Source organism: Oncorhynchus nerka, linkage group LG9b (genome assembly GCF_034236695.1).
Source record: "Oncorhynchus nerka isolate Pitt River linkage group LG9b, Oner_Uvic_2.0, whole genome shotgun sequence".
Lineage (NCBI taxonomy): Eukaryota > Metazoa > Chordata > Actinopteri > Salmoniformes > Salmonidae > Oncorhynchus > Oncorhynchus nerka.
Genome location: NC_088424.1, coordinates 3,070,238 through 3,097,819, shown reverse-complemented (window position 1 = coordinate 3,097,819; position 27,582 = coordinate 3,070,238). Strand labels below are relative to the sequence as shown.

Below are 27,582 nucleotides of genomic sequence, written 5' to 3'. Positions count from 1 at the left end.
GCTGTTAGGGGTTTTAGGCTGGGTTTCTGTAAAGCACTTTGAGAAATCAGCTGATGTAATTAGAGCTATATAAATACATTTGATTTGTTTTATTTTGTACCTGTTTCCTCCAGCATCTTCACAAGGTCCTTTGCTGTTGTTCTGGGATTGATTTGCACTTTTTGCACAAAAGTACGTTCATCTCTAGAAGACAGAATGCGTCTCCTTCCTGAGCGGTATGACGGCTGCATGGTCCCATGGTCTTTATACTTGCGTACTATTGTTTGTACAGATGAACATGGTACCTTCAGGCGTTTGGAAATTGCTCCCAAGGATGAACCAGACTTGTGGAGGTCTACAATTTTTTTTCTGAGGTCTTGGCTGATTTCCTTTGATTTTCCCATGATGTCAAGCAAAGAGGCACTGAGTTTGAAGGTATGCCTTGAAATACATCCACAAGCACACCTCCAATTGACTCAAATTATGTCAATTAGCCCATCAGAAGCTTCTAAAGCCATGACATCATTTTCTGGAATTTTCCAAGCTGTTTAAAGGCACAGTCAACTTAGTGTATGTAAACTTCTGACCCACTGGAATTGTGATACAGCAAATTATAAGTGAAATAATCTGTCTGTAAACAATTGTTGGAAAGTAGATGTCATAACCGACTTGCCAAAACTATAGCTTGTTAACAAGGCAATTGTGGAGTGGTTGAAAAACGAGTTTCAATGACTCCAACCTAAGTGTATGTAAACTTCTGACTTCAACTGTAATATATATATATATACAGTGGGGCAAAAAAGTATTTAGTCAGCCACCAATTGTGCAAGTTCTCCCACTTAAAAAGATGAGAGATTCCTGTAATTTTCATCAACTATGACAGACAAAATGAGAGACAAAATCCACAAAATCACATTGTAGGATTTTTTATGAATTTATTTGCAAATTATGGTGGAAAACAAGTATTTGGTCAATAACAAAAGTTAATCTCAATACTTTGTTATATACCCTTTGTTGGGAATGACAGAGGTCAAATGTTTTCTGTAAGTCTTCACAAGGTTTTCACACACTGTTGCTGGTATTTTGGCCCATTCCTCCATGCAGATCTCCTCTAGAGCAGTGATGTTTTGGGGCTGTTGCTGGGCAACACGGACTTTCAACTCCCTCCAAAGATTTTCTATGGGGTTGAGATCTGGAGACTGGCTAGGCCACTCCAGGACCTTGAAATGCTTCTTACGAAGCCACTCCTTCGTTGCCCGGGCGGTGTGTTTGGGATCATTGTCATGCTGAAAGACCTAGCCACGTTTCATCTTCCATGCCCTTGCTGATGGAAGGTTTTCACCCAAAATCTCACGATATATGGCCCCATTCATTCTTTCCTTTACACGGCTCAGTCATCCTGGTCCCTTTGCAGAAAAACAGCCCCAAAGCATGATGTTTCCACCCCCATGCAGTAGGTATGGCATTCTTTGTCCTCCAAACACGACAAGTTGAGTTTTTACCAAAAAGTTCTATCTTGGTTTCATCTGACATTCTCCCAATCTTCTTCTGGATCATCCAAATGCTCTCTAGCAAACTTCAGACGGGCCTGGACATGTACTGGCTTAAGCAGGGGGACACATCTGGCACTGCAGGATTTGAGTCCTGTGTTACTGATGGTAGGCTTTGTTACTTTGGTCCCAGCTCTCTGCAGGTCATTCACTAGGTCCCCCTGTGTGGTTCTGGGATTTTTGCTCACCGTTCTTGTGATAATTCTGACCCCACGGGGTGAGATCTTGCGTGGAGCCCCAGATCGAGGGAGATTATCAGTGGTCTTGTATGTCTTCCATTTCCTAATTATTGCTCCCACAGTTGATTTCTTCAAACCAAGCTGCTTACCTATTGCAGATTCAGTCTTCCCAGCCTGGTGCAGGTCTACAATTTTGTTTCTGGTGTCCTTTGACAGCTCTTTGGTCTTGGCCATTGTGGAGTTTGGAGTGTGACTGTTTGAGGTTGTGGACAGGTGTCTTTTATACTGATAACAAGTTCAAACAGGTGCTATTAATACAGGTAACAAGTGGAGGACAAAGGAGCCTCTTAAAGAAGAAGTTACAGGTCTGTGAGAGCCATAAATCTTGCTTGTTTGTAGGTGACCAAATACTTATTTTCCATCCTAATTTGCAAATAAATTCATTAAAAATCCTACAATATGATTTTCTGGATTTTCTTTCTCATTTTGTCTGTCATAGTTGAAGTGTACCTATGATGAAAATTACCACAGGCCTCTCTCATCTTTTTTAAGTGGGAGAACTTGCACAATTGGTGGCTGACTAAATACCTTTTTGCCCCACTGTATATATATATATATATATATATATATATACACACACACTTTTTTAAATAGCACCAAACAATTGAATGTACATATTTATTTCCTTGTGAAGCGCCGCAAGGGTTCCATGAACCATTGAACCAACCCACATCAATACCTGCTGTCTATCATGATGACGCTGTAGAGAAATGGGGAAAGAAGTGTAAAAACATTTTGGAAAGCATTTTGGAAGGCTACCCTGGGGCGGCAGGGTAGCCTAGTGGTTAGAGCGTTGGACTAGTAACCGGAAGGTTGCAAGTTTAAACCCCTGAGCTAACAAGGTACAAATCTGTCGTTCTGCCCCTGAACAGGCAGTTAACCCACTGTTCCTAGGCCGTCATTGAAAATAAGAATTTGTTCTAACTGACTTGCCTAGTTAAATAAAGGTAAAATAAACAAATTATCGTTTTCAGAAAACAATACTGACTGATTCTTCACGAATCCAAGACGAGAAAATACCACTATTTTGGGGATTTCCATGAGATTTACCCATAGAATGGTCCTTTGGAGGAAGGATTGTTGACATATTTCTGACATTTGTATCTAAATGCGAAATTGAGAAATTATTTATCAAAGGTGGCATATTTATGAGATTTTGGCCTTACCCAGGCCTCATTTAGGATGACACAATGTTTCATCTGTAGCTGCTACAAAGCAAACACTGGTGTCATAGAAGACTTTACCGCTTGATCTGTAATATGAGTAGTATTGTGATTTCAATAGAAAACAATTACAAAAAAAATGGAATATTGAAAAATATAAACATGAATATTGAAAAATCCCCAAAAATTATTTGGTACATTTTCTATATATTGTTGAACATAATATACTCCACAGCATATCAAAGTTCCAGAGTGGGATCTCTGCTACTTTTAGAGTTATGATCCATTTTGTAAGCATTATCACCAGAGTGAGTGTGAAAATGGATTGAAAATGGTCGCCCTCTGCTGGTGATTTGTAAGATCAAATCAAAATCAAATCGAACTTTGTCACATGCGCCGAATACAACAAGTGTAGACCTTACCGTGAAATGCTTACTTAACCAACAGTGCAGTTCAAGAAGAGTTAAGAAAATATTTACCAAATAGACTAAAGTAAAAAAACAAGAATAAAAAGGAACACAATAAGAATAACGAGGCTATATACAGTGGTACCGGTACTGAGTCAGTGTGCGGGGGTACCTAGTAGACCAAGTATGATAACTGCTGGTGGTGAAGGAGACCAGACTACAGTGTTAAAGAGGGTTTACCCAAAAGGGCTTTGTAGACGAACACATACAAATGTGTCTTTCTGCGCATATAAAGTGAGGTCCAACCTACCATTTGCTACAATGTGAAACGGTGGGTGAGGGACTTGGCATTTGTAATAAAGCGCAAGGATGCATGATAAACAGAGGCCCGTCTCTGTAAGACGGAGGCGGTTGCATGCATAAAGCTCTGCCTTATCTCAGCTCACTGCATAGCAGCATAGCAGCATAGCACCATAGCAGTACCCACCCGTAGAACGCACTCCAGCAGGTATATTTCACTGGTCACCCCCAAAGCCAAATCCTACTTTGGCCTCCTTTCCTTCCAGTTCTCTGCTGCCAATGACTGGAATGAATTGCAAAAATCACTGAAACTGGAGACCCATATCTCCCTCACTAACTTTAAGCACCAGCTGTCAGAGCAGCTTACAGATCATTGCACATGTACATAGCCCATCTGTAAATATCCCATCCAACAACCTCATCCCCATACTGTTATTTATTATTTAGTTCCTTTGCACCCCAGTATCTCTACTTGCACATTCATATTTTGCACATCTATCACTCGTGTTTAATTGCTAAATTGTAATTATTTCGCCACTATGGCCTATTTATTGCCTACCTCCCTTATCTTACCTCATTTGCACACACTGTATATAGACTTTTTATCAATTGTATTATTAACTGTATATTTGTTTATTCCATGTGTAACTCTGTGTTGTTGTTTGTGTCGCACTGCTTTGCTTTATCTTGGCCAGGTCGCAGTTGTAAACGAGAACTTGTTCTCAACTAGCCTACCTGGTTAAATAAAGGTGAAATATATATATATATATATATATATTTTTTTTTTATGCATATACAACAAGTCACCATAATCAATTACATAGAGAAAAGTGGCCTTAACTGTAACGGTTTTCTTGAGTTGAAGGAGAGGCGGACCAAAATGCAGCGTGGTTACTTGTATACATCTTTAATAAAGATGAAAACACAAACCGTATACAAAAACAATAAACGTGGGAAGAAAAAAAACTAAACAGCCTATCTGATGCAAACAAACACAGAGACAGGAACAATCACCCACAAAACCCAACACCAAACAGACTACCTAAATATGGTTCCCAATCAGAGACAATGACTAACACCTGCCTCTGATTGAGAACCATATCAGGCCAAACATAGAAATAGACAAACTAGACATGTAACATAGAATGCCCACTCAGATCACACCCTGACCAAACAAAACATAGAAGCAAACTATGGTCAGGGTGTGACATTAACAAGCTTCTTTCTAGCCATAAGCATGCCTTATTACAAAAATAAAAACCTAAATTAAATTTAAGCTTTGTCACAAGATTATCCACATGAACAATGCATAGACAATAAACAGAGAGTAGCAGCAGTGTACACAAGGGAGGAGGGGTCAATGTAAATAGTCCAGTGGCCATTTGATGAATTGTTCAGCAGTCTTATGGCTTGGGGGTAGAAGCTGTTGAGGAGACTTTTGTCCTAAACTTGGCGCTCCGGTACCGCTTGCCGTGGGGTAGCAGAGAAAACAGTCTATAACTTGGGTGACTGGAGTCAATTTTTAGGGCTTTCCTCTGACACCGCCTATTATGTAGGTCCTGGGTGGCAGGAAGCTTGTCCCCAGTGATGTACTGGGCCGTACGCACTACCCTTTGTACCGCCTTACGGTCAGATGCCGAGCAGTTGCCATACCAGGCGGTGATGAAACTAGTCAGGATGCTCTCGATGGTGCAGCTGTAGAACCTTTTGAGGATCTGGGGATCCATGCCAAATCTTTTCAGTCTCCTGTGGGGGAAAATGTTTTGTCGTGCCCTCTTCACGACTGTCTTGGTATGTTTGGACCATGATAGTTCGTTGGTGATGTGGGCACCAAGGAACTTGAAAGATGTGCAATGATACAGGTAAAAGGAGGACTATGATTGGTTACATTGCCTGCTATGTCTATTTATCTGTTTAAAATGGGCCACAACTTTAAAACTAGCAGAGATCCCACTCTAGAACTGGATATGCTCGTAGAGTAAAGCTGGGTCCGATAAACCAAAAATGATCGACAACGACCATACTGATCGCTTATCGCAGGCATTTTGCTGATTTTCTTCATTACGATAAGTAGCATATACTAAAGAAATGTGAAGTTTTAAATGAAATACGTTTGCTAATATGGGTGATGTTAATGGAACAATTGACGGCTACAACCATCAAACTAGTAGTAGTGGTTTAAAGGATCATTAAAAAAACTGTGGTGGACTTAAGTGATAATGCCCTCGAAGCCTGTGTTTAGAGGATATATTGGCACGGTTTGCTGGCCCTTGATTTCATCTAGGGCCTAATGCCAATATATCCTCCAAACACCGGCTTCGAGGGCATCACTTTTATACGGGTTACCAACATATCCAAACAGTGATTGACATATTTTCATAAAGAACATATTATTTCATCCTTACACGAGATATAGTCCCGACACAAATCTAAGGTTGCTGCCCAAGCCGGCTGGTCGTTCGTTCGTTCTATCGGTTTGGTTGCCAGACATGAGACACAGTCATTAAGTATTTTTGTTCTGTATCTATGGACGCGTCCCAGTCATTCGCGACCCAGTTAAATAAAGGTTTAAATAAAATAAAATAAAAAACACAAATAAATAATATGATCCAAATAAGGCTGTAACATAACAAAATGTGAAAAAAGTCAAGGGGTCTGAATACACTACATCAGGACAGGAGGAAATACATTCTGAAAGGCTTTTAGTTGTTTGGCTGTCAGAAGACAATGCAAACCTGAACCATTCTGTTGTCGGTCTATATTATGACTCAGGAGAAAATAGATGTGGAAATACATTCTGAATAGCTTTTGTTTTTAAGTTGTCCGAAAATAATACTGCAAACGTGGAACCAACCACATGACAGAAGGCAATGCATTTCTAAAAAGCTTTCATTTTTGCGGTCAGAACAGAAGACAGTACTGTCAACGTGGGTAAATAAATCATCTCTTTGTCCCCAAAGCACAACGGGGATTGAGTGCTGCATTGGGACACAGCAACACTGCAGCTCCAAAGTCATGATTAACCTCTGCCGCCAATCAAACTGGTGCCCACACCCAAAATAACTTCCTGATATAAGCAGATTGTGGTGGGTAGACCACATCCAATCGGAGACTTGGTGTGCATCCAAAATAGCATCCTATTTCCTATATAGGTCTAGTGCTTGTCAAAAGTAGTGCACTATACAGGGTATAGGGTACCATCTGGGATGCACACCTGGTATGAAGAAAGAAGAAATAAACGAATGGTGGTGAGAAGAGAGAGTGTGAGAGAGCGTCCATGTTTTTTTACCCCACTTTGCCTCCAAAAGACAAGCCTGGATTTATTTTAGCTATAAAAATAGAGCAAATAGACCAGGACTCAAACTTAGGCTAACTGTTGTTCTTGTCCATTGTTCGTACTTATTCAAGACAAGCACTGATATTTGTAGATAGAAGCAATTTCTTGTAAATCAAATCAAAGTTTAATGGTACATACACGTGGTTAGCAGATGTTAATGCGAGGGTAGCAAAATGCATGTGCGTCTAGTTTCGACAGCGCAGTAATCTAACAAATTCACAACAACTACCTTATACACACAAATGTAAAGGGATGGAATAAGAATATGTACATAAAAATATATGGATGAGCGATGGCCGTGCGGCATAGGCAAGACGCAATAGATGGTATCGAGTACAGCATAAACCGAAGAGATGAGTAATGTAGGATATGTAAACATTATTAAAGTGGCATTATTTAAAGTGACTAGTGATACCTTTATTAAAGTGGCCAGAGATTTGAGTCTGTATGTTGGCAGCAGCCTCTCTATGTTAGTGGTGGCTGTTTAACAGTCTGATGGCCTTGAGACTGATTGTGATATGTGGTTGCTTTACCTACCATAGTTCAATTTACTGGTTCGTAAGTTACTCACAATAAGAGCATCTGCTAAATGACTAAAAGACAAACAGAACTGTTTCAACCTGACATGGACAATGGAGAGCCTCCCTCTCCTGGTGTCGATATCAAAACATGTTATATTCATGAGTAGCCTATTGTTGTTGGAATAGGCCTAGATATGGTATAATCTGCCATCTGGATGACAACCCAATAAAAGAAAGGGAAAAGAGTGCGGCCAGCGAGATTTTCAAGGGACGGTTTAAAAGAATACATGGGAGAGACAAACTCAGCGTTCCATATGGAACCCTATTCCCTTTATAGTGGGCCCTGGTCAGAAGTAGTGCACTACAAAAGGAATAGGGTACCATTTGGGACGCATCCTGGGAGATATTGCTATATTAGGCACCATGTCAGGGTTGGCACAAATATGACTTCAGAATGCTATACAGGATTCCTTTGTGCGATCCACAGTGCTGTCAACTTGTTAGAAGATGAGAAGAGTGTCTCTGCATTATAAAATTCTGTTTGGCCGAGAATGGAATAACTAAATTACGTAACAACAGAGCATATCACAATGGTGTTGTGGTATTGCATATTAACTAAATTGATTGTTTGAAAAAAAATTTAAGCAGAAAAATAAGCTGTGAGTGCAAAATGTGCCACTAATGCCAGTGTGTGTGTGTGATTGGGGCTTGTGCACGTATGCCTGAGTGTGTGAGATTATGCATGCAAGTGTGTGTGTCAGTGTGTGAGGGTTTGTGAGGGGGGCCAGTCAGTGGGGTCTATGGAGCTAGGATGAGAGTTGGAGGGCATGGGATTAAGAGAGAGTGGGGTGTGCTTAGGGGGAGGACTGGTGGGGGATGGAGTAGCAAGAGGAGGATGGTGTAGTGGTGGAGAAGATGGTGGGGGATGGAGACCAGGAACAGTGACAGACTAGCAGTATCACCATCAGATGGTTGGTTTGAGAACGCACCTGTCTGTCTACCCAAGGGAATGGCCATATTCCTAAGAAATGCAACGCTTTATTCAAGCCAAAGGAACACAGAACAGATTCCTTCAAAGTTTTCATAGCATTTGACTCAATCTCCAACATACACACAGAGCACTTTATACAGTATAAATGCACAATACTGGACACGCACACACACACATTTTTCAAACATGACGCAGCACAGTAGTTCTTTAACCAGAACATTAGTAAGAATCACTCCAAATAATTGGGCAGTAGTTTCTGGAATGGCTTTGCTCTCTGAAACATCTCAATTCTCCCCATTCTCTCCTTCTGCACAAAATAGGTTGGAAACTACGGGATGTAACAATTCACCTATAAAGATCGGCCCACGGTCCAAATGTTCAAGACAAGAGTGCATCAGTCCACAAGACGCCAAACTGATCCAAATCTAGCATGCATGTCAGAAAATCGATTCAAACATTGCGAACCGCCTGTTCACTAAATTTTTTTTTTTTCATATTACTTTTTCTCTTCCTTCCAAAAAGACATCTTTTGTGATAACTGATGCTTCCTCTCCTTCAGTGTCGATCTAAGCACGTAACTGCGTTGACAGTCATTGATCTACAAGTCATTTTGCATGCTGAACAACCCCAGGCTACAGTAGTAGCCGAGACAAACTGCACACTATGCGCAGCAAACGCTGACCAAGAAGAGGTATATTCCCGATCTTGCATATCTGCACGTTCAGCATTCAAATGCTTGTAAAATGGCTTAGGCAATATTAGGCTTTACTAGTTTAGTGTCAACCACTGTAATTTGCTACGTTATTGTTATCCAATGCGCTGTTGAAAATTGTGTTTTACCAGAGTTATAGCAAGCTATTATATTCACTATATGACCAAAAGTATGTTGAAACCTGCTTGTTCAAAGTCTCATTCCAAAGTCATGGGCATTAATATGAAGTTGGCCCCCCTTTGTTGCTATAACAGCCTCCACTCTTCTGGAAAGGCTTTCCACTAGATGTTGGAACATTGCTGCAGGAACTTGCTTCCATTCAGCCACAAGACCATTAGTGAGGTCCAGCACTGATGTTGGGCGATTGGGCCTGGCTCGCAGTCTGCGTTCCAATTCATCCCAAAGGACTTCGATGGAGTTGAGGTCAGGGCTTATGTGCAGGCCAGTAAAGTTCGTCCACACCGATCTCGACAAACCATTTCTGTATGGACCTCACTTTGTGCACGGAGGCATTGTCATGCTGAAACAGGAAAAGGCCTTCCCCAAACTGTTGCTACAAAGTTGGAAGCACAGAATCGTCTAGAATGTAATTGTATGCTGTAGAGCTAAGATATCCCTTCACTGGAACTAAGGGGCCTATTTTTTTTATTTAACGTTTATTTAACCAGGAAGGGCTCGAACCATAAGAAACAGCCCCGAAACATTATTCTTCCTCCACCAAACAGTTGGCACTATGCATTTGGACCATTCGCCTTTTCCCAGATTCGTCCGTCTGACTGCCAGATGGTGAAATGTGTTTCCACTGCTCCAGAGTCCAAAGGCGGCAAGCTTTACACCACTACAGCCGACGCTTGGCATTGCGCATGGTGATCTTAGGCTTGTGTGCGGCTGCTCAGCCATGGAAACCCATTCCATGAAAGTATTCCAGGTGAAGCTGGTTGAGTGAATGCCAAGAGTATGCAAAGCTGTCATCAAGGCAAAGGGTGGCTATTTGACAAATCTCAAATATATTTAGATTTGTTTAACACTTTATTGGTTACTACATGATTCCATAAGTGTTATTTCATAGTTTTAATATCTTCACTATTATTCTACAATGTAGAAAATAGTACAAATAAAGAAAAACCCTTGAATGAGTAGGTGTTCTAAAACTTTTGACCGGAGTGTGTGTATATGTATATATATGTAGACACCCGTCTGATTCACACTGATCTCAGTGAACTAATCCATTGCGGAGGCTGAGACTAATCCATTGCGGAGGCCGCAGGGATGGAACAGTCCAAGAAGAAGGGGAGTGTGGCTCTGGAGAGAGATGTGCACAGAATGCACTCCCGCCAATTTGTGCTCAGTCATTATTTCATAACTTCATCGTGTGAATTGTTTGCATTTTGTGTCTATCAATTCCCCATTAAATACTGTATATCAACAGTAGTACTTTTACCATTAATTCCTATAATTTGGCATCTACAATGTTTGCTTGGTTACGGTCATTTCTGTTAACGCATCAATATATTATTATTCCAGTCTTTTACCCTTCCCATTGTCAGAGTGGACATGTTGTTTGCAGAGTAAACAACCTATCCTACACGTGAGAAACGAGAAACACGTTTTTGTTTATTTCATTCCATTTACAAGTTTTGTCAATTTAGTCATTGTCTTTTGTTTGGAGTGCTCCTATCAATGTTTAGTAAGGACGCGGACCTGATTACACACAGTAGTAGGCCCATAGGCTACCTGGCCTGCACGCAAATTTAGGAATATAAATGTGCCGATTTGGGGATCTGATAGTATTTCTGACTGACTTAAAGCATCACCGCTAATGAGCTGTAGAGCTTCTCAAAGTAATGTTTTCTTCACCTCAAACAGCAAGAAAGCAGAGTTTTTACATCCATTGAGGATGACAATAGTTCCTCAAAATATTTAACAAATCTTTCCAGGTCTCTCCCTTTCAATAACCACTCAGCCTGAAATGGAAAAATGTAATGCTCTGATCCAGTGGAAACGTCCTAAATTACCTGATGACCTGTCCTGAGCTCACTGGTGCGGAAAACTCGAGGGCCCAGAATATTTTATCTAATGTTGCAAGTTTGCTGGCCGAGCTTTAGCCGGACCTAAGAGAATAAAATGTTTACAGTTTGTTACAGACTGGCCATGCGTAGCCGATGTGATTCATAGGATATTTATTTTTATCAGGATATGTTCTACCTGCAGATGGCAATGTTTTTATTTTGTTGGCTTTATGTACACTATTTTTACATAGATATTAATGGCAATAGAAGCAACTTTTTAGATTTGATTCATTTTCATTTATATTTAGATCGAATTTTGATTAACCACATGACAATTAGTTTGCGATACGAAGTTGTCATAAATTAAATTAAACTGTTAATGAAAGTGTGCATATGAAAACCATAACTAACACACAGATCAGTAGAAATTGTAAGATAAATTGGTATTCCACATGAAAAAGGTTGCCGACTCCTCGTGTAGCCTATTACTGATCCTTTCAGGAGAGTGGTTGGGTCAGGTTAAGGTTTTTTCCTTCTGGTTATCTTGATCTCTGGCTCGCTCTTGAGTCATTTGTGTCTTATTTAATCAAACAGTGTGCTTAAAGAATCAGACTAGCTCAATGCATATGGCTGATTTGATTAAAACAAAGGGTGTGTCTATATATGGAAAAATACACGTTTAAAAAATGTAGACCAATCGATTGGTCAAAAGAACAGATGACTTTTGGACTACCAAGAATTGTTGTGACGGACAGCACGACAACAAATGTTAGTAAAACCGAATCGCATCTATTTGTTCCTCTAACAAACCGAATTGCACTGAAACGTTTCACACTAAAACGTATTAGTCCTGTATTGTATAAGAGCACATGTACCGTTGAAGTCGGAAGTTTACATACACATTAGCCAAATACATTTAAACTCAGTTTTTCACAATTCCTGACATTTAATCCTAGTATAAATTCCCTGTCTTAGGTCAGTTAGGATCACCACTTTATTTTAAGAATGTGAAATGTCAGAATAACAGTAGAGAGAATTAGTTATTTCAGCTTTTATTTCTTTCATCACATTCCCTGTGGGTCAGAAGTTTACATACACACAATTAGTATTTGGTAGCATTGCCTTTAAATTGTTTAACTTTGGTCAAACGTTTTGGGTAGCTTTCCACAAGCTTCCCACAATATGTTGGGTGAATTTTGGCCCATTCCTCCTGACAGAGCTGGTGTAATTGAGTCAGGTTTGTAGGCCTCCTTGCTCGCGCACGCTTTTTCAGTTCTGCCCGCACATTTTCTATAGGATGAGGTCAGGGCTTTGTGACGGCCACTCCAATACCTTGACTTTGTTGTCGTTAAGCCATTTTGCCACATCTTTGGAAGAATGCTTGGTGTTACTGTCCATTTGGAAGAGCCATTTGCGACCAAGCTTTAACTTCCTGACTGATGTCTTGAGATGTTGCTTCAATATATCCACATAATTTTCCTTTCTCATGAAGCGATCTATTTTGTGAAGTGCACCAGTCCCTCCTGCAGCAAAACACCCCCACAACATGATGCTGCCATCCCCGTGCATCACAGTTGGGATGGTGTTCTTCGGCTTGCAAGCCTCCCCCTTTTTCGTCCAAATATAACGATGGTCATTATGGCCAAACAGTTCTATTTTTGTTTCATCAGAACAGAGGACATTTCTCCAAAAAGTGTGATCTTTGTCCGCATGTGCAGCTGCAAACCATAGTCTGGCTTTTTTTATGGCAGTTTTGGAGCAGTGGCTTCTTCCTTGCTGAGGAGCCTTTCAAGTTATGTCGATATAGGACTCGCTTTAATGTGGATATAGATACTTTTGTACCCGTTTCCTCCAGCATCTTCACAAGGTCCTTTGCTGTTCTAGGATCGATTTGCACTTTTCGCAATAAAGTACGTTGAGCTCGAGGAGACAGAACATGTCTCCTTCCTGAACGGTATGACGACTGCGTGGTCCCATGGTGTTTAAACTTCCGTACCATTGTTTGTACAGATGAACGTGGTACCTTTAGGTGTTTGGAAATTGCTCCCAAAGATGAACTAGACTTGTGGAGGTCTACAATTTTTGGGGCTGATTTCTTTAGATTTTTCCATGATGTCAAGCAAAGAGGCACTGAGTTTGAAGGTAGCCTCGAAAAGGGGATACTCTCATACAGTACAAATAGTCTACATGCATTCTTCTTTAACATACAGTACATGTATTCATTTGATTATTTCCAACCTTCATAATAAAGCCTAGTCCTCTGAAAACCTAGCCTATTTGAAAAGGGAGTAATTCTCCAATATTGCAAGGATCTTGGCCCATTGAGAGCAGGTCAACTGTGTGAGGAATGAGGATGATGGTGACAATCTGGCTAACAATAAGGCAATTCAATCAGCCTTATCCGCGGGCTCACACAGATATGGCACACCACACACAGCAGCTAGTCACCATAGTGAAGACTTCAAACTAAAAGAAAAATGTGATGCCATTTTGAAAGTGTAATCATCAAATAGCAGGTGGCCCCTGCTAAAAGCATGTTAGTAGCATAGTCATTTACCTCGATTAGGTGTCAAAGGAAGGCACCACCCTAGTCATAGACAGCGCTCTCTGCTACCGCACGGCAAGTGTTACCGGTGCCCCAAGTCTGGAACCAACAGGACCCTGAACAGCTTCTACAGCCAAGCCACTGCTAAATAGTTATTTAAATTAACGAGTAGCTACACAGGCTATCTGCATTGAACCTTTTCGCACTAACTCTTTTGACTCACATTTGCTGCTGTTACTGTTTATTATCGATCCTGTTGCCTAGTCCCTTTATCACTACCTATATGTATACATCTACCTCATTTACCTCGTACCCCTGCACAGCAACTCGGTACTGGTACCCTGTGTATATAGCCAAGTTATCGTTACTCATTGTGTATTTAATCCCTGTATTATTATTTTTCTATCATTTCTATTTTTTCGCTCTCTCTCTGCATTGTTGTGAAGGGCCCATAAGTAAGTGTTTCACTGTTAGTCTACACCTGTTGTTTACGAAGCATGTGAGAAATACAACTTCCAGAAGTATTTGCAAAGCTGGCATTTCCAAAATGCCACCCACCCAAACGTAACATTCCATTGTACAGCAGGATTCAAGTCAATTACATGTCAGTCCAGTCAACTCAGGAAGTAAACAGAAATGTCAATGTTCCTCTATGAGAAAAATGTGGTTTACTTCCTGAATTGACAGAATTGAAAAGGAATTGAAGCCACCAGCCCTGTTGGACAGTAAAGAAGGAGAAAATGGGTCCACCAGACCGATGCCCTTAATCTTTAATAGAAAATAACAAAGAACAAAAAAAACGATAACCAAAATGTCCCACACAGTATCGCGGGTGTGGAACAGTGACACATTAATCTTTTAGGGAGACGAAGAGAGAAGCTCCAAATGACCTGTTTTCACTGAGGCCTGAGGACTCAACCTGCTGGTGTCACTGTCAGAGACGAGGGGGCAAGGATACCAAGCGGCCTCCGGAGACTGGCTTTATCGCCACAATAGATCTAAATGCTCTACAAAGTGTGTGTGTGGGTCAATGGAAGCTGCTGAGGGGAGAAGGGCTCATAATAATGGCCAGAATGGAGCGGATGCAATCCATTCCAGGCATTATACTCTATTCCAGCCATTATACTCTATTCCAGCCATTATACTCTATTCCAGCCATTATACTCTATTCCAGCCATTATACTCGATTCCAGCCATTATACTCTATTCCAGCCATTACACTCTATTCCAGCCATTATACTCTATTCCAGCCATTATACTCTATTCCAGCCATTATACTCTATTCCAGCCATTACACTCTATTCCAGCCATTATACTCTATTCCAGCCATTATACTCTATTCCAGCCATTATACTCTATTCCAGCCATTATACTCTATTCCAGCCATTATACTCTATTCCAGCCATTACACTCTATTCCAGCCATTATACTCTATTCCAGGCAAGGGTTTTTTCAGCTGTTCATGCACACTACAAGCGGAGGCATGGAGATGAACTCTACACCCCTTCGTTGGCCATTGGTCAACAGTAGGGATTTTTCAATTACCGTAATTTCCGGACTATAAACCGCTACTTTATTCCCACGCTTTGAACCTTGCGGTTTATACAATGACGCGGCTAATTTATGGGTTTTTCCCGCTTTCACAAGATTCATGCCGCCAAAAAACTGAGCACCGTCACATAATGTGACGTAAAATCGAGCGCGCTCAAACTTCCCATCATTCTAATTACGGTAGTAATTTTGTCACCCTCATCATGGCAAAGACACGGAGAAATGCATATGATGCAGCTTTCAAGTTGAAGGCGATCGATCTGGCTGTTGGAAAAGGAAAGAGAGCTGCTGCACGGGAGCTTGGCCTTAATGAGTCGATGATAAGACGTTGGAAACAGCAGCGTGAGGAACTGACTCAGTGCAAAAAGACAACAAAAGCTTTCAGAGGGAAGAAAAGCAGATGGCCCAAAGTATTTGCAGCCACTCGACATCAGTGTAAATCGTGCATTTAAGGTGGCGCTCCTTGTTCAGTGGGAGTCTTGGATGACAAGTGGGGAGAAATCCTTCACTAAAACAGGCTGCATGCGAAGAGCAACTTATGGTCAAGTCTGCCAGTGGGTCCTGACAGCGTGGAGCATTGTCAAAAAATCCACTATCATCAACGGGTTTCGAAAGGCTGGACTGCTGCGTGTTGAAGGGGCAGCATGAGCTCAGCGGGGTATTTGCCTCCGGATGAAAGTGACGAGAGCGACAATGAAAACGATCCAACATCGGATGAAGCAATTCTGAGGCTATTCATCTCCGACACTGAAGGAGATGACTTCAGTGGTTTCAGTGCACAGGAGGAGGAAGATAGTGACCAAGTTCATTTGTTTCAATGTACCGGTAGGCACCTGCGGCTTATAGACATGTTTCAATGTACCGGTAGGCACCTGCGGCTTATAGACATGTTTCAATGTACCGGTAGGCACCTGCGGCTTATAGACATGTTTCAATGTACCGGTAGGCACCTGCGGCTTATAGACATGTTTCAATGTACCGGTAGGCACCTGCGGCTTATAGACATGTTTCAATGTACCGGTAGGCACCTGCGGCTTATAGACATGTTTCAATGTACCGGTAGGCACCTGCGGCTTATAGACATGTTTCAATGTACCGGTAGGCACCTGCGGCTTATAGACATGTTTCAATGTACCGGTAGGCACCTGCGGCTTATAGACATGTTTCAATGTACCGGTAGGCACCTGCGGCTTATAGACATGTTTCAATGTTATAGACATGTTTCAATGTACCGGTAGGCACCTGCGGCTTATAGACATGTTTCAATGTACCGGTAGGCACCTGCGGCTTATAGACATGTGCGGCGTATTTATGTAGAAAATACATGTTTTTTAATAATTCAGTGGGTGCGGTTTATATTCAGGTGCACTTAATAGTCCAGCAATTACGGTAAGTGTTTACTTGAGAAATAGATGTAAAATATATGTAAAACTGCACAACTAAGATCTCGGCAAAAACGTCCAAATTAATGAAAGATTTATTGAATTATTTTAGATTAATTGGGACGATTTTGAGGAAGTGTATCCTGGACAAACAGTACTATTGCTGCTTTTTCTCGTTTTTCAAGCAAAGGTCTTTTAAGGCAGCACGCAAGCACGCCAAACCGAAGCATGCAGAAGCCTTAAGACAGACACAAAGGAGAGAGAAGAGCGAAAGATAGTGAAAATGTGTGTGTGTGTGTGTGTGTGTGCGCGTGCGTGTTCGTAAGAGAGGGAGACAGAGAGAGTTGTGCACAGAGTGGGTACCAGTAGGAATTTCTCTTGAGCAACAATTAACCCAGAGAGACAAAAGAGAAACGCATGCCAAGAGTACAACCAATGTTTTTGTTTGTGCTTCTCCTGAAAATATAGGACACGGGCTGGGTACACAAAGAGCAAGGGGATTGGAATTCTATTATTTTTTCTGAGGGAGTCTGACAGGATTCTGGATAACTATCAAAGCTCTATAGGCTCTCATAGGCTGCTATATACTATCTGTCAGCTGGTTTCTCTATGTGGGTGGGAAGAGATGGGAAGATGTGCTGTCCAATCATCGTTCACGCCTCCACCACAAATTGCCCCTGAGGCCTGAGAACCAAACATAGCACCACTGCCCTAAATGAAAAATAGCCAGGAACTCTCGACAGAAGGAGTTAAATCACCTGCACACAAATCGGGCCCATCATGCCAAATAGTGTCCACCTGACAAAAAGTGTCCCCAGCCCCCGCGTCACAAGGGAATTCGATGAGCTCTAGCTTCTGTTGCTAGGGCAGTTTCTAGAACTGGCAAAATTCTGACCGGCCTACGTAATGAACCAAAGCGCCCGTTGCTTGCCTCTGTAGCGGTCGTGGAGGACGGAGGACGCGGAGGACAGTTCTAGTTTTATTTCACCTCATAAGCGCTCGCTCGGTCAGCGCAAATTTACTAACTTAAAATCGCTCTCCAAGGACAGTGTTTTGAGGGTGACTACCTGCCTGCTACCTACTGCTTCAGAAGACTGAAAAGACTGGATAGACAAAACTTTCTTTACCACATGTCGCTAGTACCAGTCAAAAGTTTGAACACACCAACTCATTCAAGGGTTTTTCTTTATTTTTACTATGTTCTACATTGTAGAATAATAGTGAAGATATCAAAACTATGAAATAACACATATGGAATCATGTAGTAACCAAAACAGTGTTAAACAAATCTAAATATATTTTATATTCTTCAAAGTAGCCATCCTTTGCCTTGGTGACAGCTTTACACTGTGCAAAGCTGTCACCAAGGCAACGGGTGGCTACTTTGAAGAATATCAAATAGAAAATACATTTTGATTTGTTTAACACTTTTTTGGTTACTACATAATTCCATGTGTCATTTCATAGTTTTGATGTCTTCACTGTTATTCTACAATATAGAAAACTGTAGAAATAAAGAAAAACCCTTAAATAAGTAGGTGTGCCCAAATGTGTTGACTGGTACTCTGTTATTATATAAGAAAATATTGTTAAATAGGAATAAATATTGACTCAGCCTGCCTAGTCAGCTAGCTAGCTAACTGTTATTGTTCCTTTCTGTTTGTGTGTAACTTGCACTTTAATGGCATCCCTCGAGGAGTTTTCATTTTATTTTCTAACCAGCCAAAAGTACTATGAAGGTACCAGTGATCTCGACAAGAGGCGCAACATTCGTAGGGGGGCAGAGAAAATCACAATTCAGGGAAACGTTAAGTAGTTAACTATTATTAGATCACTGGAAGGATTTAGTGTACAGCCATTTTTCAAAACTTAGCCATCTACATGTTGCTAGCTATACATTTAGTTACAGTATATGTCTATGTCATATTGAGGTATCTAGCTATAAGTTAACCCAGATCAAACAAATGGATTAAGCAATAGTAAGCAATTATGGTCACACCAACTGCCCTTAACTAGTTGTCACACACACACACACACACACACACAGAGACAGAGAGAGAGAGAGAGAGAGACAGAGACAGAGAGAGAGAGAGAGAGAGAGAGAGAGAGAGAGATAAAGCCCTTGAATTGAATTGAATTGAGAGAGAGAAACAGACTGACAGAGAACAAAAGTAAGTGAGAAAGAGGATACAAGTGAGAGACAGAGAGAAAGAGAGAAAAACAGAAAAACAGAGAGAAAGACAGGATGGAGATGTACGTAAACTTTAGTATTTCAACAACCAATGTCTTCCAACTTGTTAGGCACATGTACAATTGAAGTCGGACATTACCATTCACTTAGGTTGGAGTCATTAAAACTCATTTTTCAACCACTCCACAAACTTCTTGTTAACAAACTATAGTTTTGGCAAGTCGGTTAGGACATCTATTTTGTGCATGACACAAGTAATTTTTCCAACAATTGTTTACATACTCCAAGTTGACTGTGCCTTTAAACAGCTTGGAAAATTCCTGAAAATTATGTCATGGCTTTAGAAGCTTCTGATAGGCTAATTGACATCATTTGAGTCAACTGAAGCTGTACCTGTGGATGTATTTCAAGGCCTACCTTCAAACTCATTGCCTCTTTTCTTGACATCATGGGAAAATCAAAAGAAATCAGCCAAGACCTCAGAAAAAAATTGTAGACCACAAGTCTGGTTCATCCTTGGGAGCAATTTCCAAATGCCTGAAGGTACCACGTTCATCTGTACAAACAATAGTACGCAAGTATAAACACCATGGGACCACGCAGCCGTCATACCGCTCAGGAAGGAGACACATTCTGTCTCCTAGAGATGCACGTACTTTGGTGCGAAAAGTGCAAATCAATCCCAGAACAACGGTAAAGGACCTTGTGAAGATCCTGGAGGAAACCGGTACAAAAGTATCTATATCCACAGTAAGACGAGTCCTATATAGACATAACCTGAAAGGCCGCTCAGCAAGGAAGAAGCCGCTGCTCCAAAACCGCCATAAAAAAGCCAGACTACGGTTTGCAACTGATGATTGGGACAAAGATCATATTTTTTGGAGAAATGTCCTCTGGTCTGATGAAACAAAAATATAACTGTTTGGCCATAATGACCATCATTATGTTTGGAGAAAAAAGGGGGAGGCTTGCAAGCCGAAGAACACCATCCCAACCATGAAGCAATGGGGGTGGCAGCATCATGTTGTAGGGGTGCTTTGCTGCAGGAGGGACTGGTGCACTTCACAAAATAGATGGCATCATTAGGGAGGGAAATTATGTGGATATATTGAAGCAACATCTCAAGACATCAGTCAGGAAGTTAAAGCTTGGTCACAAATGGGTCTTCCAAATGGACAATGACCCCAAGCATACTTCAAACGTTGTGGGAAAATGGCTTAGCGACAACAAAGTCAAGGTATTGGAGTGGCCATCACAAAGCCCTAACCTCAATCCTATAGATGATTTGTAGGCAGAAATTAATAAGCATGTGCGAGCAAGCAGGCCTACAAACCTGACTCAGTTACACCAGCTCTGTCAGGAGGAATGTGCCAAAATGCACCCAACTTATTGTGGGAAGGTTGTGGAAGGCTACCCAAAACGTTTGATCCAAGTTAAACAATTTAAAAGCAATAGATTTGTGTAAATGATATGACAGAGGTGTCCCGGAGCCCATTACACAGCAGGGTGGGGTCATCACCATATTGTTATACCTACCTGAGCCCCATCAGATCAACCACTGAAAAAATAGAGTAGGGGGTTAAGGGACTTAATTTAAAAATGAAAAAACTCACAGCCTATACCTTGACGTGGTGAGGGCTTTCAACTAAACCAGGCCCATGATATTGAAAATGAAGTAGCCTTTGTGTTTGCTTTTTCATCCCGCCACCTCTTTTCCCTTTACTCTGCTTTTGATCTCCAGGGGTTCTGCCATGTTTCAAGACGGCGAGGAGACAAGACGATGACCAGCTTGAGCAAGCTTCAAGCCCCCCTTTCGAGACTGGCTGCCTGTCGATTACAAGTGACAGGAAGAAGTAGCACCTCCTGTCTCTTGATTCTGTCTCTTCCATCATCCTTCAACTCTTTCTCCTCTCACTCCAGACGAAATTCTGCATCTAGTGACATCTGATTGCAGAACAATCTGCCCACTCATCCCATCCCTTCTCCATCTCTGGAAACCTCCTCCCATTCCTTCTCCATCTCTGGAGACCTCATCCCATCCCTTCTCCATCTCTGGAGACCTCCTCCCATCCCTTCTCCATCTCTGGAGACCTCCTCCCATCCCTTCTCCATCTCTGGAGACCTCATCCCATCCCTTCTCCATCTCTGGAGACCTCCTCCCATCCCTTCTCCATCTCTGGAGACCTCATCCCATTCCTTCTCCATCTCTGGAGACCTCCTCCCATCCCTTCTCCATCTCTGGAAACCTCCTCCCATCCCTTCTCCATCTCTGGAGACCTCATCCCATTCCTTCTCCATCTCTGGAAACCTCCTCCCATTCCTTCTCCATCTCTGGAGACCTCATCCCATCCCTTCTCCATCTCTGGAGACCTCCTCCCATCCCTTCTCCATCTCTGGAGACCTCCTCCCATCCCTTCTCCATCTCTGGAGACCTCATCCCATCCCTTCTCCATCTCTGGAGACCTCCTCCCATCCCTTCTCCATCTCTGGAGACCTCATCCCATCTCCTTCTCCATCTCTGGAGACCTCCTCCCATCCCTTCTCCATCTCTGGACCTCCTCCCATCCCTTCTCCATCTCTGGAGACCTCATCCCATCCCTTCTCCATCTCTGGAGACCTCCTCCCATCCCTTCTCCATCTCTGGAGACCTCATCCCATCCCTTCTCCATCTCTGGAGACCTCCTCCCATTCCTTCTCCATCTCTGGAGACCTCATCCCATCCCTTCTCCATCTCTGGAGACCTCCTCCCATCCCTTCTCCATCTCTGGAGACCTCATCCCTTCTCCATCCCCCCATCCCTTCTCCATCTCTGGAGACCTCCTCCCATCCCTTCTCCATCTCTGGAGACCTCCTCCCATCCCTTCTCCATCTCTGGAGACCTCCTCCCATCCCTTCTCCATCTCTGGAGACCTCCTCCCATCCCTTCTCCATCTCTGGAGACCTCATCCCATCCCTTCTCCATCTCTGGAGACCTCCTCCCATCCCTTCTCCATCTCTGGAGACCTCATCCCATCCCTTCTCCATCTCTGGAGACCTCCTCCCATCCCTTCTCCATCTCTGGAGACCTCATCCCATCCCTTCTCCATCTCTGGAGACCTCCTCCCATCCCTTCTCCATCTCTGGAGACCTCATCCCATCCCTTCTCCATCTCTGGAGACCTCCTCCCATCCCTTCTCCATCTCTGGAGACCTCATCCCATCCCTTCTCCATCTCTGGAGACCTCCTCCCATCCCTTCTCCATCTCTGGAGACCTCATCCCATCCCTTCTCCATCTCTGGAGACCTCCTCCCATCCCTTCTCCATCTCTGGAGACCTCATCCGATCCCTTCTCCATCTCTGGAGACCTCCTCCCATTCCTTACCGCACTCATCAACCCCTCTGGTGTAAAAAATTACAGACGGATATCCTTTCTTTTTTGACTGCCATTTACATTATTGCATGTCTAATCGAAACATAGCCACTTTTAAGACATGGATTGCAGGTTGATGACATGTTAACAAGGTACCCAAAAGTTGTTTTCATCTTATTAGCTCAACAAAAGTTGTTTAAGCAGCTAAATTGTCACAGAAATCTGATTTGTTTACATAGCGGGGATTTAAAATTTTTTGTTGCTGTAAATGATGTCCCCACCGCTGATATAGCAACGAGCCCCCCATTGTGATGCAGGGAGGACACTTTTTTGGAAGGTGGACACTGTTTGGCCTGACAGGCCCCTCGAGCGTCCCCTCCCTATCCACCTGTTCTTTCAAACATTAAGGGGAATGGTTTACATGCAAGGCACTAGCCACCCGATTCAACATAGCTACTGTGGAGAGTAGAATTAACGTTACTTGCTTTTAACATCATCTGACATAGGCATACATTTTTATGGTGATAGAACGAGACCAAACCACCATAGTCTACAAAATAGCGTGGAATAAGGAGCCCCTTCAAAGCCTTCAGAGAAGGCCTAAGGATTTATAAATAAATGTCAAATAAAATGTTTTAATTTCTATTTCATCTTTACAATCTTCTGATTTCATCGCTTCAGTTTGTGTTGGAAAGACAAGGGTTAATACTGATTTATATCCAATCAGGATTTATTTTCATTGGTGGTCTATGGGTAGAAAAATCTAGCTCAGCCAGCCATTGGCTAGGCCTTCAGAAGCTAGACAGAAGGCCTCTGCCATTAAACTCTATTAGAGCAGAATTTTGGAGTGACAGTGCAATGAACCAATCACATTTTGACTTGTAATTGGTGGGTCTGTTAAAAAATATTCTAATGGAAATGAAATGTCTATTGGTGCTTTCAAGACAACATGGAACTCAAAAAATATAAACAAGGTCAAAATCATGACATCAGTGATCTTGAGGTCGGAGCTCTAGAAAGAGGCCCGAGTTCCTGAGTTGGAAATCTGAGTTTGATGACAGTTCAAAAAATAATCATCCCAGTCGGAGCTAGTTTTTGGCAGGATTCCCAGTTGTCTTGTTTGACCAAAACTGTCTCTCCTTCAGCGCTATGGTGTGGACAGGTATTACGGTCCCTGTCCTTTCAGCACCACAAGCCCTGTCACCTTAGATGTGTCACTTTTGCTGTCACTTTTGGTGATAGTGGTGTTGGCCTACCATAGGTTGTGTAAAAAGTGTCTTTTTTGTTTTGCTGGTCCAATTATTTTATGCTGTGTGTCACATGTTGTGTCCATGCCTGTTCTATCTCTGTTTGTGCGGCAGCCCAAAGCGTGGCCAGGCCTGTTTGATTCATTCATAATGTCAAAAAGCATTGTTCCTCCTTCACTATAACTAGAATGTTCCATCTACAGAAGATATGTTGGGCACATTAAGTGATGCTATGTTTTCTTCTTGATTTTTGAGTTTGATACAAGGTATTGGAAGATTTATGATCCCTCTGATGGTCCTATAGTCACAGTTCACCACCACCACCAAATGTGCCAAAAAGTCACTATTATTCTGAGTAGCCTAGTCATGGTCTGTTTCTCAAGTGTCCATGTGTGTTTTTAGAAATTGAAAAGTTGCCTAGGTGTCACGTGTAGGCAATTTGAAGGCAATGTCAGACATTATTATGAATTGTTTTACTTACCACAGTTTTCCTCGTCGCTGTTGTCTGAGCAGTCGTCATCATCGTCGCACCTCCATATGGTCGGTATACACCTTTTGTTATTGCACTGAAACTGACCATCCTCACACTCTTCTGCCACTGCTCCTGCAATGTTGGAAAAAACATCAATAATACGCGCACATCCCGCGATCCACCTAACACATGGGCTCAAACTGTAATTTGCTAATGAATGCCTATGATATGCCGCATATTCAGCCAGTCAGTCAGTATTGAAATAGGATTCCGTTATGAGCGTCACTTTGGGCTGTTGTTTTGCTACAATAGACACATAACCCACTTGGCAAACTGGTTGAATCAACGTTGTTTCCACGTAATTTCAACAAACAAAAAGAAATGTGATGACGTTGAATCAACGTGGAAAACTGATTGGGTTTGAAAAAAGTAATCAATGTAAGGGAATTTCGTTTTTTTCACACAACTTTTAACCTAAATGCAATGACATGGTACATTTTTTGTTTGTTTATTTCACATTGATTTCACGTTAGTTGACATTGACAACTCAACCAAATGTAAATCAAAACTAGAAGTTGAACTGATGTCTTTGCCCATTGTGAGGACCGATTGTAAGGACCGATTCTGTCATTTATAATTATAGCATTTTAAAAGGGAGTGGGCGCACGTTAGGCCCAACCATCGTATCGTTACAATGAAACAAAGATTAATGTAGCCTAGGCTACTACCACCTATGTTGTAATTATATGGATGCTCTCACATCCAAGGAACACATGTCAACATTGCCAAGTAAACGCTGACGCACACATTTCCCATACATTTTCCCATAAATGTTCATAAAACATACAGTTTAAATTACCACAATTTGTATTGTGATATTTTCATTCAGTTTTCCACTAACAATGAGTGGTTATCCCACATCGTTGCAACAGTAGGCTAGCGCATGAAATCATTCGCTATCATCCGGAGGAGACCGCGTTAGGCTGGATCCCTCTCCGTTTAGCTCATTACCGGCATACTTTCATCCGATTACCATCATTTTAAGGATCGAAGAAAATAGGACAAACCTTTTGAGGCATGAAGTTTCAGGGCTAACAAATGAAAGAGCAGTAGTTTCCTTATATCCGTCCACATTTCTGGGAGGAGGTGATGGAGCTCATCCACAAACAAAGCCTGACCTAGTATCCGTTCCTCTAGCGATGCGACAGTGGTACTTCACCGAACTAAAACCTCTCTGGCAATTTGAATCAGTGACGATGGCGTGTATGGGCGGGAATTGTGCTCGTAAAAATACTGTCGAGTATAATTATTTTTTACAATGTTCTTCACCAAGCCAAAACATTGGCGGGAATTGCCGAAAATATTGAACTTTGTTTTACACGCGCCAGTAGGCAGAAAAATATGAAGATGCAATGACCAAGAACTCGTGAAAAAAAACGTTATTAGGCTACAGTAGCCTATTCTATTTGCAATAGATGAAAGCAATATATTTCCAAAATGTTAAATGATTAACTTCACAGTGGACGTTCAGAACAAAGCTCTCACCCGAACAACAGGTCTAAGGTTGAATTAATATATTTTACTAATTGGAGTCCCCTGGAAAACACAGACCAAAACTAAGGTTCCTCCTACCACAATAATACACAATAAAAATAATAAAAATCATTAATTGAATGTCTAATTTAATATGTTCTGAAAAATAATTGTATGTAGGCCAACACATAAATATTTAAGCGAGAGAAACACTTCCCTGGGGCACACACACGCACACACAGAGCGAGCGAGATATACAATCACATCTACCCAGCCAGATTCTTTGGGGGGGCATGATAGGCAGTTAAGTGAGGTAGAGGAAGGTGCTAGGCAGAGGAAAATAGTTATACAAATAATACATGGGACTTGTTTAGCACTTTAAAGACCCAAAATCACTTTACAATTTTAGAAATAAAATAAAAAACAGGAGTCAAAATATAACATCAGACGAAACATAAAACAAAGAGAGGGGTCGGCTCAAGAAAGGGAAAGAGTGTGACGTACTGTATCAGTGTATGAGGAGGGTAGGATTTGGGTTTAGATGCAAACCCGGTTTAGGGTAAGGGGCGAGATTGGGGGGGCTTTTAGGACCCTGAAAGGTGGTGAAGGACTCAGAGTCACAGATGGCTGAAAGGAGGGACTTCCAGAGCCTAGGAGCAACCCTGGTGAGGTCCCTGTCGCTGAAGCTTTGGAGCTTCGACCTGGGGATGTGGGTTGGTAGGGGAGAAGAAGGTCTGAGAGGTAAGGAGGGGCAAGGTGGTGAAGGGCTTTGTAGGTACGAAGGAGGATATTGTAATCAATGTGTTGAGAGCCAGTGGTGTTCACAGAGAACATGGGTGACGTGCTGCCAAGACTGAGTGTGGTGAGCTGCAGAGTTTTGAACAATTTGGAGCTTATGGAGGCAGTTTGAGTTGATGCCGGAGAGTAGTGAGTTGCATTAGTCAAGACGGGAGGAGATCAATGCATGTATGAGGGTTTCAGCGGCAGAACGGGAGAGGGAGGGCCTGACTTTGGCAATGTTGCGGAGGTGGATGAATGAGGATTTGACCGTCTGTCCTGTGGTGGTCAAAAGAGAGGGTGGTGTCTAGAATGACGCCAACGTTGCCTGTGTGGGGGAGGGAGACACAGTGGTGTCGTCAATGGTGAGGGTCTTAGCTTTGTTGAGGGTGGATTTGATGCCGAGGAGTAGGAGTTCCATTGTATCACTGTTGAGGTTGAGGATGTTTTGCTGCATCCATGTATTTATCGCAGAGAGGCAGGATTCAATGTGGGTCAGACAGAGGTGGGTTGAGGAGAGATTTGGTGCTGAGGTAGATCTGGGCGTCATCGGCATAGCAGTGGAAGTCAAGGTTGACGTGATAGAGGATCTGGCCAAGAGAGGGAGAATGATCGGTCAATGGTGAGCTTATTTTGGTGTCTTGTCCTTGAAAAACTGAAGGAAGAAGTGGAAGGAGTACAGAAGGTGTCGTAAATGAGGTTACGAAGGTTAAATGATTCTGCACCTGCAGGTGTTCAAAACACGTCTAGACCTGTTTACCAAAAACACCCAATTTGGGCATCTTTTAAAAAGGGTCTGCGAGTCCCTAAGTGACTTTGCTGTCCCCACCTGCGTGCATAGTTACAGAATCGATTCCCTTTTGACACTTCCATATCCTTTTAACAACCCTAGTCTTAGTAGACTATTCACCAAACAATTATGCAAAATAATACTCCTCGGCTACAGCTAGGTAATGGCCACATATGAGTGAACAGCACTACTACTTCCCCTCATTACCCACCATGAAACTGTTATTGGTCTTGCCCAACACAATGAGGTTGCTGCACTGAGGCAAAAAAAAGTGCAATAATCCGTATCTACAGAACAAATGATGCTGTCAGTCAAATCTAGGGCACGACCATTGCTGACAGCATAATACGTCATTTTAATGGAGATGAACTGAAGCGGAACTTATATTCTAGTGCTACAAAAAAAATAAAACTGAGTAGATTACAGAGCAGAGTGCTTGGCAAAGAAAAATACAATAACTGACTTCAAGACCTCCATGGAAACCTGCTCTCGCCCCAGTGAGCAGAAGCAGAAATTGGGGGCCTGAATATCACTGAT

General features: G+C 42.2%; 1 protein-coding gene across 1 annotated transcript in view; it reads right to left on the bottom strand.

Annotated features, from left to right (window-relative positions):
- The window catches only part of LOC115114112 (low-density lipoprotein receptor-related protein 8-like), a 206,475-nt gene extending 179,799 nt beyond the window's left edge, over positions 1-26,676 (bottom strand). The window contains exons 1-3 of the mRNA XM_065013892.1: positions 26,579-26,676; positions 26,028-26,179; positions 23,955-24,077 (exon numbers count right to left, since the gene is read on the bottom strand). Of these exons, the coding sequence (XP_064869964.1) occupies positions 23,955-24,077; positions 26,028-26,179; positions 26,579-26,676 (373 nt within the window). The remainder of the gene's footprint in view (positions 1-23,954; positions 24,078-26,027; positions 26,180-26,578) is intronic.
- Between the last annotated feature and the right edge of the window lie 906 nt (positions 26,677-27,582).